Source organism: Solenopsis invicta, chromosome 11 (assembly GCF_016802725.1).
Source record: "Solenopsis invicta isolate M01_SB chromosome 11, UNIL_Sinv_3.0, whole genome shotgun sequence".
NCBI lineage: Eukaryota > Metazoa > Arthropoda > Insecta > Hymenoptera > Formicidae > Solenopsis > Solenopsis invicta.
The window spans coordinates 81,806-94,531 of NC_052674.1; the positions used below are offsets into that span (position 1 = coordinate 81,806).

General features: G+C 38.1%; 1 protein-coding gene across 5 annotated transcripts in view; it reads right to left on the minus strand.

Annotated features, from left to right (window-relative positions):
• Positions 1–84: 84 nt before the first annotated feature.
• LOC105198813 overlaps positions 85–12,726 on the minus strand; it is a 45,309-nt gene continuing 32,667 nt past the window's right edge. Inside the window, exons 6-18 of one of the 5 annotated variants that reach the window (XM_039454705.1) lie at positions 12,159–12,390; positions 10,437–10,898; positions 8,739–8,783; positions 8,000–8,542; positions 6,359–6,802; positions 5,489–5,631; positions 5,318–5,395; positions 4,733–5,075; positions 4,034–4,238; positions 3,741–3,928; positions 2,408–2,580; positions 1,660–1,885; positions 1,084–1,256 (exon numbers count right to left, since the gene is read on the minus strand). In XM_039454705.1, the coding sequence (XP_039310639.1) occupies positions 1,682–1,885; positions 2,408–2,580; positions 3,741–3,928; positions 4,034–4,238; positions 4,733–5,075; positions 5,318–5,395; positions 5,489–5,631; positions 6,359–6,802; positions 8,000–8,542; positions 8,739–8,783; positions 10,437–10,898; positions 12,159–12,390 (3,060 nt within the window). In that variant the 3' untranslated portion in view covers positions 1,084–1,256; positions 1,660–1,681. Of the gene's footprint in view, positions 1,886–2,407; positions 2,581–3,740; positions 3,929–4,033; positions 4,239–4,732; positions 5,076–5,317; positions 5,396–5,488; positions 5,632–6,358; positions 6,803–7,999; positions 8,543–8,738; positions 8,784–10,436; positions 10,899–12,158; positions 12,391–12,726 lie in introns of all 5 variants that reach the window. The other 4 variants (XM_011165653.3, XM_011165654.3, XM_011165655.3 and 1 more) reach the window with 4 other exon arrangements.

A 12,726-nucleotide genomic window follows, 5' to 3' on the forward strand; every position in this document is an offset into this window, starting at 1 on the left:
TTACATCTATAAGTAATGAAAACAATATGGAGGTAGCGCTTTGAAGATGAAGGTAATCTATTAAAGAAACACAGAACGCGTCAATTTTGTTTAAAAATGTACAAATGTTTTATTGCTCAAACACGCGTCCGCGCTTGCTCTATAGAGTAGGTAATATAGATGCATCCATTGAGCATGTCGATATTCTGTTGCGCGATATAAATAGACGCTTATTTGTTGAGATAAACTTAGGTACATGTTTTTTTATGGGTCTTCGAATTCTTGAATTTCAGGATCCTATTGAATCCTGTCATTCTTGGATCCGTGGGTCCTTCGAGTCTTATTTTCTTGATATTAAGCTATATGGCCCCTGGATCTTTCTTGAATCTTCGAATACATATTACTAGATCGTAAGATTCGTATTTCGGACCCAGGGATCCTGTCAGATTCTCGGCTACTACACATAAGACTTACTTATATAATTATACGGTTTCTCCATCGCAAAAGCACAAAAGTTTGACGAGAGTTCATGCGCTCTGTACAGAACTATAGGGCGTGCGCGCCCCATGGATATCTTCTTTGGTCGTAAGCGCCACTTCTATGCTTCCGTACGAAGCGACTTCCCTTCCCATACGTCAAACCCAGCGTGTTTCCAGGTCCTCGGGGAAGGGAAGTCACAGGAAAATAGAAAGAAGAAACAAAGATAAAGTAGCACCGCACAGGGGCTGCGTAGTCTTTTCTTCGCGTCCTCTGTCACTACGGTAAAACTCGGATATGTACAGATTGCTTCGATGAAGCGGATAAATTGTTCTTCGCGATTCGACCTGAACTCTTGTTTATTTCGGCATCTGATTGCCATAATCCACGTAAACGCGCACGACCTCGCCGCTATATTTTCGTTGGCTGGGCATAAAGTAGAAATCCGGCTGGTTTGCCTGGGCTGCCGCGCCCCCCGGATTGTGCATGCTCTTGGGACGCCCGTAATGATCCCTGCGATCTTGCGTGTAGTAACCATGCTGGATAGGTGCCGAGTGTCTGGCACCGGGTGCTCGTGGGAGACTGTAGGTCGCTCTGGGTCCGACCATCCTGTTGGGTCCCTCGACCGCGTCGGTACCGTTTATGCCAATCATACCGTTGCCGGTTATCTCCCTGGCTCTTGGCAGGCTGGAAATCGGTGGCGGTGGCGCCTTCTCCTCCGTCTCAAACGCCTCAAACGCGAAGTTCGTGTTTGCGCCGGAAGCGTAATCCTTCCAGGCATTACTGGCGATCAAACGTTCCTACGCAAAAAAAATGACATTTAGAATGCAAAGAATGTAGATAATCTTATGTAATTTCCTTTCTTTTGTATTATTTTTTCAAAATTATGCCTTATCATTTTTTAGAAATTGTGGTTTCTTATGCATTTCATAGATATCTATTTGCCAATTAACACATAAGAAAAGATTTACCCATGATGATCTATCGACACATATACTTAAAGAATATAGATACAAACATAGTTAATTTAATCATCCCAAATTAGTGCAAAAAATAGACAAACAGGAAAAGCTTGGTAGCGAGATCGTAAAGGCGCAGCGATTACATGCGATTACAGAATAGAAACAGCCAGATAAGAGAGCGAGTTAGTAGGATACCTGGATTAGAGCGAAAGAACGTGGGGACGAGTGTGATATTGCGCACCGATTATACTCGACGAGAAGCTCTACCAGCTGGGATTAGCCCGATGCATTTCAGACGGGGCGTAGTGATGCCGAAGCTGATGATGGTGATGATGATGATGGTGGTTGGTGTTGTTGTGATGATGGTGGTGATGATCGCCGTTTTGTTGTCGATGGTACCGCGTCGCGTTCGTGCGATGAATCGGGTTGGGCGCGTCGGAAGAAGCCAGAGGCAGCGAGTACACCCTCTTTATTGGTCGCAGGAAGCGCGAGTCATGCAACACAAGCGAAGCAAAAGGTGTCGGGTTCATTAGGGGATGGAAGCGTAGTTTTTACGCTACAGAGTGTTCCAAGAAAACGTAAGCGAACAACAACCTGGTCTTTCAGGCCACTTCCGTGAAGTAAGAGAAGAAAAGAGAAACGCAACATTTTTTTTTCCATCATCAGTTTTTTTCGTGACCTTACTTAATTGAGATTTTTTCAGCAATCGAATTATTCTAATTACTCATTACGATATTACAGTTATTTAGTTAATAGTTTCTACAATAAGCGCGAAAGTTTCATTGAAATGATGCTTAAAGTTTATTTCCCTCGAGGATAGAATTCCAATAGTGTTATACATTTTTCTTGGGACACGTTAGGGATCACCACAAGTTCGTTAGAGAGAGAACAGAACACAACACTCAGGAGGAAAATCTGGGGATGCGAGAAAAAGTAGAGAAAAAATACGTGAAGAAGAACGAGAAGTTTCTAATGCACACAGGACATACCTTGGTCGCTCGTCTCTTCGAACTCCTGTAGAGAGTGCAACTGGCCTGAAGTAGAGCGAGGGCCAGCAATGCTGCTACACAACCGACGACGATATAAAGCTTTGTTGCACTCAGGAACAAGTCCGTCGCAGAGGGTCGTCGATCGTTCTCGTCTTCCGTATCTATGTCGTTCACTGAAAATAAGTATAATATGTATTTTAACTTCGCAACAATATATCGACGGAGATGAAAATCTCTACTACTTTAAATTGATCTTCATTTCTTCATACTGCTAGCATTTAAAAAGTAATGCTATTTGAAGCTACATAATTGAATGGTATGATTTTTTTTAATTTTATGATGAATATTATATATGCGGGAACACAATGGACGATAGTCTGGGTGCCACAGGCGGATCTTCAATAATGAGGACCACCCCCCTCCCTCTTTGCTAATAATAATAATAATAATAAATACCATCATATAGATTATCGAAAAAAGATGAGAAATTATTTAATTTCGGATCTCAATCTCGAGTAGGAAATTATCTAGGGGAGAAAGAGTTTTGTGTTCTATTAATTTCTAGAGGTGTACCAATAGTTCGAATTCGAATTGAATCACAGTAGATTCAATTCGATTCGTTCTCGAATCTAAAAAGTTCGAATTCGTCCATTTTGTTTTTCCGTGCGACAAATTTTAGATCAATGTACCAATTTTCATGCTTAATTGTCGCTTTCCAACTACAACTTTTTCTTAATCTTTATTTCTAAATGTTATAAACTGTTCGAAAATTTGTATACACGATAGATAACTGTTTTTTTAAATTTGTTTCATAGATTTGTATCATTTTATAAAATTGAGAACAAAAATTTGAAAAAACTGCCTCATATTTAACATTGTAATTCATATGATATATATTTAATACTCATTTATCACTATATCTTCACACTTAGCTATATAGTATCTATCTCTTATAAGTTTTTATTTAGCATATAATTTTTTGTGATTATTTTTTAAAATTCTAGCGATTAATTGTCTTGTCTAATTAAAAAATTTCTCACGTTGTTAAAAAAACTTTATTATTACGTTTAAATTAGCATGTAATGTAAATTGTGAAAATTTATCATATTCGAATCGAAGAGATTCAATTTGATTCAATTCAAAATACCTGATTCGCACACTTATATGTATACATATAGCAGAATAACAGCTAGGTCATGATAATTATCAAAATGACATTAAAATAAATCGCGGTTGATCGAAAAGTCACTTAACCATTTTGGAATCATTTTGACGCTATTTGGATGTTATTATTTTGCTCTGCTTGAATAGTATTTAGGAACTTGATGCTTACCTCGAGGTGCTCTCACTATTAAATATTGCGGATCGACGCTGAGTGCTCCAACTTTGCCGGTCACAAGGGCCTCGCGCAACGCTTTTTCCGCCTCTAAGCCAGTATCCGCGGGTTTCAACGATCTGCCCTTGACCTCATTCTTGTCGACGATCAGGTTCATGCGCGCGATCACTCCTTGTTCGTTATCTCTGCAACGGGAACGAACGGGAATTACTAGTATCTTAATCAAACATCGCAACTTCTGTGGCAACTTTATTATTTCTATATTTATTTCTTCTTTTTTTTTATCTTACTTGCGTAACTCGTCCAGCCGGACTTGATAGTAGCCAGGGAGCTTCTCGAAGACCGGTCCGAAGCTCTCAGATATCCTGTTCGAGATCACTTCGAAGTCGGGACTGTCGGGTGTGGGGGCCATAAATCCGTCACCCAAGTTAACAAGCTTGACTTCAATATCGTAATGCAATCTCGGCGGTGCGGGCGTGGTTTGGTCTTCAATTTCTAGATTGTAAATTGAATATTATTAACGGTAATCAGACATGTACTTTCACGAAAAGAACCGTTCTGCTAAAGTATTTAAAAATTTAATTGGATATAGATCTGAAAATAATTTTGTTGGACTATCAATATAATTATGAAGGATGTTCAAACATGACTAGCAATGTTGCAAACAGCTTTTGATACAGCAACCAGTTGAGCGTCCCTAATTTAATCTAACAAAATTATTTTCAGATTTGTATCCAACTAAATTTTTAGATATTTTAGCAAAATCGTTCTTTCCATGTTGGAACACATAAACTAGCCTTAGTCATTATACATTAATAATCAAGAAATAATTTTTTAACAAAAAGTTTAATTAATTAGATGACAATCGCGCAAGCATCTAAATAATAATTAAATAAAACAAATATTATCATTAATCAATGACGCGTTTACGTTTAATAGTTGCGTCGAACAATTTTAGTGAGCAACTAAATATAGTGATCGATAGTTACCTTCCAGTCCGCAAGACTTGATGCATATTCTGTTTGATGATACGACCGGTTTCGCATCGTGTTTTCGTATCTTCTTATTGATCGGATTGAATACGCCTCCCTTCACCGGGAACATCATATACAGGCAGTGATCGTCCGTAAACGAGAGATCCTTACTATCCTTCGTTACGCGTTTTCTCGTAAACTCGAGGGTGGTTACGCCATTCTCGATGCGGCCGCTGATGTTGGTAATGTCCTGCGACAAATCCAACAACGGCGCGTTGTAGCCGCTGATCCAGGTGTCCATCACGAAAGCTCGACCATTCGTTTTATCGACCCAACCGAGAACGGCATCGGTCTGCGACTAAAAAAAAAAAAAAAACCAGTATTATCTAAAAATTTTATAAGTTTCGATTTTCCTCTTTACCCGAAACGTTTCTTTTCAAGGGAAAAACGGTCTGAGACGATCCATTTAAGTGATGGCTTTTCTTCTCAGCAAATTTTAGATTTAATTTGCGATTTGGTTGAAAGGACATCTGATATTGGAGCGACTTATCAAAGGAAAAAGCAAAATGTCCTATTTCTCTTTAATCTTTTTATTCTTACCATGTTACTGTCGTCGGAAAATCCAACTCCGGTCCACATATTGGTATTCGTCGTGGAGATTACGAACTTTATCAGTTCCTACGGAGAAAATTTTCCTTGGTATCAATTTTGTCAAAGTAGCATTGTCCGTTCCCGTAAAAGGGAACACCGAGAATATATGAGACAAATTACCTTTTTACCCTTGTACGTCCATTGTATGGCATATTCGCAAGTGCCATTTTCCGGTGAGCAATTTCTCGGATAACGCCACTGGCCACCGCAGGTACCATCTTGTGACGCCACACCACCGGCGAATTCTGGCTTTTCAGTTTCATCTGAAACGTCCAAAATATTGCATGAAATATTTAATAGGCGCCTCAAGATAGAAAAGTTTTAAGAATTAATGGAATATCTAGATTTATTTATCGTTATTCCATTGATATGACGTCATATTTAAAGAGAATTCATGAACATTTTCTACTCGTATACAAAGATGATATAGCGAAATTTCTTTAATTTCAAAATGTCTCTTTTAAAAAAAGAATTGATAAGTGTTCCAATAAATTATGAAATCATTACTATGTATGATGATATTTTATCAGTTAATTGAATAATAATTATCAGTTACTGATAAAGTAATCAATTTATTGAAATACTCTATCACTTTTTTGAAGGGTTAATCTCTATTTTTTCTTATAATATAGATTTTCAATATACTTATATTTTATTTGTAATTAAATTACTTAAAACTCTCCTTCTCATAAGACTCAATGCTATTTGAGAAAGTTATTTAAAACCATACGATCAAACAAATTTGAAAAAAAAATCAGAAGAATGTCTATATATTAATCATTTTCAAACTCATTCTCAAAATTTCTTATATTATGTGAAAATTCTTATATTATGTGAAAATAATTGGAAAACTTCCTTAAGAGCGAATAGTTTGGCTGGAAAATATTGACTTTGTTATATACGATTTACAATTTGAAACACCACGCTAAACACACGCGAGCATCAGTAATCTCAGGATAAACGCGGCGGAGGCTGAACGGATGAGCTCACCGAAGAAATTCATGGTGACCGCGCCTCTCTGCATTCCATGGCCGTGATATTTCAGCTCGTCGACCTTGTAGAAGTCTTTGACGCTGACCTTGGCCTTTTCGATCCCGCTAGCCGGCTGGTGTACGTATCTGCCCGGCTCTTGACCTTTCGCCCAAATCACCTGCATATTGCCGTCGCGGATCTCATGATCGGTCGGCTCGTTCGCGGCCAACTTCCTGCGGAAGAGCATCGTCGTGACGCCGTCGCGTTCGTAACCGAACGCGGCCGTCAGGCTGTCCCTCCCGTCCCAGTACGCGTCCTTGCGCGGCGTCGACCTGTCCCTCGTGTAATAATCGCCGATCCTGTAACTTGTGCCTCGCGCCGTGCCGATTATGATGTCCGTGCAGTCCATGGGGTTGAAGTCGTGCTTGGGCGTGTACTTGTGTCCCGGCGCCGGCAACGATGCTTTGCGAGCGCGAATAAATTTAGTTAACACAAATAGTTGAAATACATTGAGAAAATTCGCCGTAGAATTATCATGTAGAATATGCCTATGATGAAATTGAACGGTGAACTGAAATGCGTCAGACGTATATGTTTCGAAGTGTTCACGGCTTCGTTTTCGTGCGAGAAGAAATCAAGAATTTGTACGTACATTTCTTAGTATACTATATTTTCATACTGTTCGAGAATTCAAAACTGTAGATTATTTTTCTTTATTTATACAGCGTTCCTGTTAATTGAAATGGTGTTTGTATACATTTTAAGTTTTTTTAAAAGCTTTTGTTCTCCCGTTGAGTGCACTTCAGCCCCAACATAGGATTGATTATTCGTCCGGATGAGATGAGCCGATGTTATGGTAATGCGAGAGTTAAATGATGTCCTACGGTGTCGTGAGAGAAATCGTGACGGATAAAGATCGAGACACGTGCAAATTTCGTGTCGAAGTAATGCATGCTACAACCCGGAAGTTATCGATATTTACAGAAAAAAAAAAATTTTGTGGTAAGTATAGTGTAGCCCCCGGGGAGGGGGGCAGGAAGGAGCAACGTGAAGCGTAAGCGTTATCGACGTTTATCTCTACATACGGTTGTTTATTCTTCCCTGCTGCGTGTAAAGACGCAATTGGCGAAATTAAATCAATCGGGAATTTATACGGAGTTAGGACAGTTGCAATTAACATTTTACAAATAGCATCGACATCCGGTGGAAGCGGCATCCGGATGGAATAGATTATTCTCGCGTTCTTATCAGTACGCTAAATACGCTTTCACAACAAATATTTGCCGTTGCGGTCCTCGCGTTCCAGTCGTGCAAACTTTTACCGATGGCCGTACGCGGTTATCGTGAAAGTCGCGAATATCGAAAGTAATGAGCGATGTATTGTATGTACACATGTACTGATTGAATCGTTGAGATGTCTTCTACAACTACGAGAGATTTTGTATATTTTATCATTGAACTTGTTTTCATTAACGTAATGTCCTCGTATAATACGTGTTAAAATTATTGCAAATATTTTTCCGTTGCGACGTGAAAAACTATAAAGTTAAATAACTAAAAGTTAGAAAGCGAAAAATCTCTGGTAGCTTGGGAGTTAATGATATGATAGTATAGCGTTGCGATATGTGCGGAAACAAGCGTTAAATCGATCCTCGTTACCTTTCGTCGCTCCCGACTTCGGACCCACGCTTGGCTCTGGTTCCGAGCTGGGTTCTGGCTCAGATTTGGGTTCCGGTTCAGACTTTGGTTCCGACTCGGGACTAGGTTCCGGCTCGGATTTTGGTTCTGGCTCAGAACTGGGTTCTGGCTCGGATTTTGGCTCCGGTTCGGACTTCGGCTCCGGCTCAGAACTAGGTTCTGGTTCGGACTTTGGCTCTGGCTCGGAACTAGGTTCAGGCTCGGATTTTGGTTCCGGCTCGGAGCTAGGTTCAGGCTCGGAATTTGGTTCCGACTCGGAGCTGGGTTCAGGCTCGGATTTTGGTTCCGGCTCGGATTTTGGTTCCGGCTCAGAATTAGGTTCAGGCTCGGATTTTGGTTCTGGCTCAGAGCTAGGTTCAGGCTCGGATTTCGGCTCTGGCTCAGAGCTGGGTTCAGGCTCGGATTTCGGCTCTGGCTCGGAGCTGGGTTCAGGCTCGGATTTTGGTTCTGGCTCAGAGGTAGGTTCTGGCTCGGCGACTGCGCTGGACTCGCCGACCTGTTTCCCTGTGCAACAAAGCATCGTACGTCGTGCGAACTACCTACTTATTGGGGCCATCACCTCGTGCGTCGTGTCTCGAAAGGAGGCTATTGTTACAGAGACTACTGGGATTTCTCGGGTAAATCTACATATTGCTATTAAATTCCTGAGCAAGCGAGCGACTCATCGGAGTTGTCCTAGATATAAATATATAATACATACCGAACGCAGGGATAGCAGCTGATTTTGAAGATCTCCTCTTGCGACCTACATATAAAAAAAATTATTAACCAAACAACGATCCGCAAAAAATATTACATTGCAGAGATCACAAATAACTATTTTTTTTTAATTTTCTTGAGATTGAAAAAATAATTCCAGGTAGGCAAAAAAGTAATTTTTAGATTTCTAAAAGATATATTGCTATGTCTTGAGATGTCTTGCATCTTTTCAAGAAGTTTTAAAGAAATACCTGGTTGGAATTTAAAAGATATTTTGTACAACATTTTGAGGTATCCTTCAGTTATCTGAAGAGAAAGATATCTTGTAGAAATCTAAAAAAACATGTTATGTAACAAATATCTTTAAAATATTTTTTAACCCGTAATGGTCCAAATAATAACGTAATGGTCACATGGAGTCCACTGGACCCTTCTGCACAAAATCAGTCGCCATTTGCCAGCTTTTTCATATTTTATTGCAAAAATTTTACTGATCATACCTTGAGGTCTGTTCTTTATGACCCAATAATTTTTTAAAAATTAGAATTTAACACAATGAAACAAATTCAAATAGAAAAAATTGCAAAATTTGATTTTTTTACAAAAATATTTATAAAATTTTTAATTTTTGTTTGTAACGTTTAATTATAACATGGAATTTGCAATTTAAAAATAAAAATTAGACATGTGTATTTTTGACATTTGTGCATATTCTCCGACGCTTGTTGCGTGTAACGTATCATTATTCGGACGCGGATTACTTCTGTTTGCCTTGTCACTTTTTATGATTGTCATTTGTGTAATTACGAACTCCTTGAACTCTGCACGAATCATATATAACACATCTGAATACATTAACTAGCACCAATAACACGTTAATCACTGTGTAACCTGCTCGCGACAAACCGAGTAAAAACTTCTGAATGCATATCATGCATATCTCGTTAAACATGTTTTTTTTTCCATTAGAGGAACACGTAAACGTCCATTTAAAAATATCTTGGCTCTACGATACCAGCTAAAAATTATCGATATTTAAAAACTACAGTCTTCTTAAGTTTATTCTTTTTATACAAATTAATGATAAAAAGTTTTGATTGTGAATATCCAAATTTTAATTTTGAAACCAGCTACAAAGAAGAATATAAAAATAAATTAACTTATAATGGCTTGTGCAGTGAAAATGTGTTTGTTTTTCTGTAATTTTAGATAAGTAATTTTTAAATGAGTACGTGGTTTCAATTGAACTTTTGCACAAATATTTATTTGAGTTTTATTAGTATATATAAACAAAATTCGTAATGCTGTTTCCTCCAAATGTGCAAATAAGTAATATAAAACGTGATTTTACATGAGAATCAAAAGCAAATAAAAAATTAAATAACTTTTAAATTAGTAGGAGAATTATGTACAAATTTTACACAGATATTTAAACGTGATGAAGAACAATCTGTACAATTTTTAAATTTTTGGTAATACTTTGAAATGTGATACATACATTCTGTAACACGTAAGAATAATACAATAGGTATATGTCATACGAAGTGACATAAATTTTAAGAAACACGTGTGAAGACAGTTGTAATAAAATGTCCTTTGCACCTTCTAGAGATACTTTGCGACATAAACATTTTGCAATATCTACGAATACTTTCTTTCCGGAGAATTAACGACGTGATATAAGATAAATTGGTCTTACCTTGTTTCGTGCTGACTTGATAGGTCACGCTGGTCTGCACAGTGACATCAACATCCGGTCGCGATGTCACGCCAAAAGTCGTGGCGTCCGCCTTCGCTGATCGTCTCTTCGCTATCGATTTCTCGCCCTCCACACCGGGCTCCGGCTCCGGTTCCGGTTCTGGTTCCGCTCTCGGCTCCGGTTCCGGTTTAGAGTGTTTAGACGTTTTGTTGACCGGTTCCGATTTTGGTTCCGGCTGCGGAAGTGGTTCGGGTATATCCTTGATTATGGGAAAGGATCGACAAGATGGACCAAGATCGCTAGGCCTCCATCCGATACCGATCCATGTCGTGGAATTGGCCACGAGAATGCCCTCCAGCTCCTTACTCTCCTTTAGAATCCGCCAATAAAATATGACATCGTCGGAAAACCGCTTCATCGTGTATGATTCCAAATTTACATCGATGCTCTTCACTGGTGATCCTGAAAGTGGAATCGTCGATGGAGCAAGAGCGATTGTTACGGACGATTTCACCGCAAACTCGTGACAACAACGTTCGCTACGGCCCGAGGCTTTCTCAATCTTTTTTTTTCTTTTTCGTTTGATGGATGCTCGTTTCATACTGGCAACCATTATTGCTTGTTTTTAAAGATCCATTTAAAAAGTTAATAGATATTCTTTAACTAATGTAATATAATCGGGAATTATAGTTAGGTACAAAATCGATGGTTATTGAATTTTAATGATTTAAATATGTTGAATAAAATTTCTTTCTCATATTGAAAAAAATGTTAATGGCAATATAATATAAATTTGTTAATTTTTAATATACCATTGGTAATTATCACAAAGAATTTATACCTCACCGACCACTTCGATTTTCACATATATTACAAATAATACACGTATATAGTTTCTGCGATATTTCACTTCAAAAGTTTTTATTTTTTTAATTGAAAAGTAACATACAACATATTTCAAGTAAAGTAGTAAATAATTCAATTATCAGTTTTAATAATTTTAACCTTGACGTGTCATGTTCAAAAAGTATTTTCAATGTTATAATTATATAATTTTTATGTAACACTTCATTCGAAACAACGATTATATGTAGAGAAAAGTAAATTAACTAATATCAAAAACAATATGTTTTATTATTTTATTTTGTTTTCTGGGTGTATAATATGCAGAGGGAGTACAAAGTCCCTTCCTTGTCCGGAAAATAAGATAATAAAAATATGAAACTCATTGCCAATAAGACTTAAAAACCTGCGTGGCTACATGTCGAAAGCTGTATAAAAATTGACAGAATAGATGAAATCTATTGATGATAAAGTAACAGTCATACTGAAGAGATAGCGTACACAAACAACAAATAGGCAAATAAATAAAGATGTAATGTTTTAAGGTGTCGTATCTCAGAAACTGGAAGAGTCTGTAATGTGATTCAAAGAAGAACGTATAATTACATTTTAAAATATTTTTTCTAAAGAAATGTTATTCAACATAAGATAAAAGCAACAATTAAGCTGTGATAAAAAGTGCTAATTTTATGTTTTTTTTTTGTGTTTTATGGGGAAAAGCCTCAGAACATTTCTTTTTTCTTTCAACCACTCTATATCGATATGGAGACGTATTCACGAAACGTATTCGGTGAGACATCAGTTCAGTATAAATGTCTCAATCAGAAACGATCGCTCGGCCAACGGCCACACGCGAGAAATTCTTGAAGGAAAACTTACTCTTCGCGCAACCCGGACCGAACCAACCAGCGTTGCAGTAGCATTGCTTGGTAGGCGCGGTCGTGCCACCATTGTCGATGCACGTGCCCTGAATACCGCAGTCCGAGTCTTCCAGGCACTCCTCCTTAAATTCGCACCTCGTGCCGTGATAAAGGCGATCGCACCTGCATCTACCTAACAGGTGACGTCCGTGACCGCTACAGTCCTCCCGGTAGTCCTTCCTATCGCGGATCTGATCGGCAGAAAGATCGTAGATCATTCGGGAGAAAACTCGGAAGGCAAGGGAAAAAAGAATCTCTTGTTAATTACAATGGAAATCTTGGGTATGTTAAAAATTTAACAAGGACCGTTTTCAACATAAACATAAAATGTTTTCTATTATGTTTTCCTCATCGCAGTCTTTTTAATCCTGAAATGTTTGATTTTTTTTTTACATTAACGGCAACTGGATAAAAATCCATTTAATTAGGGATATTTTATATTTATTTTATATGCACACATTTTAATATTTTACAGATTGCAAATTGTGTTAGAAGAACTAAATTAACACTTCTTTAATGTAAAAAAA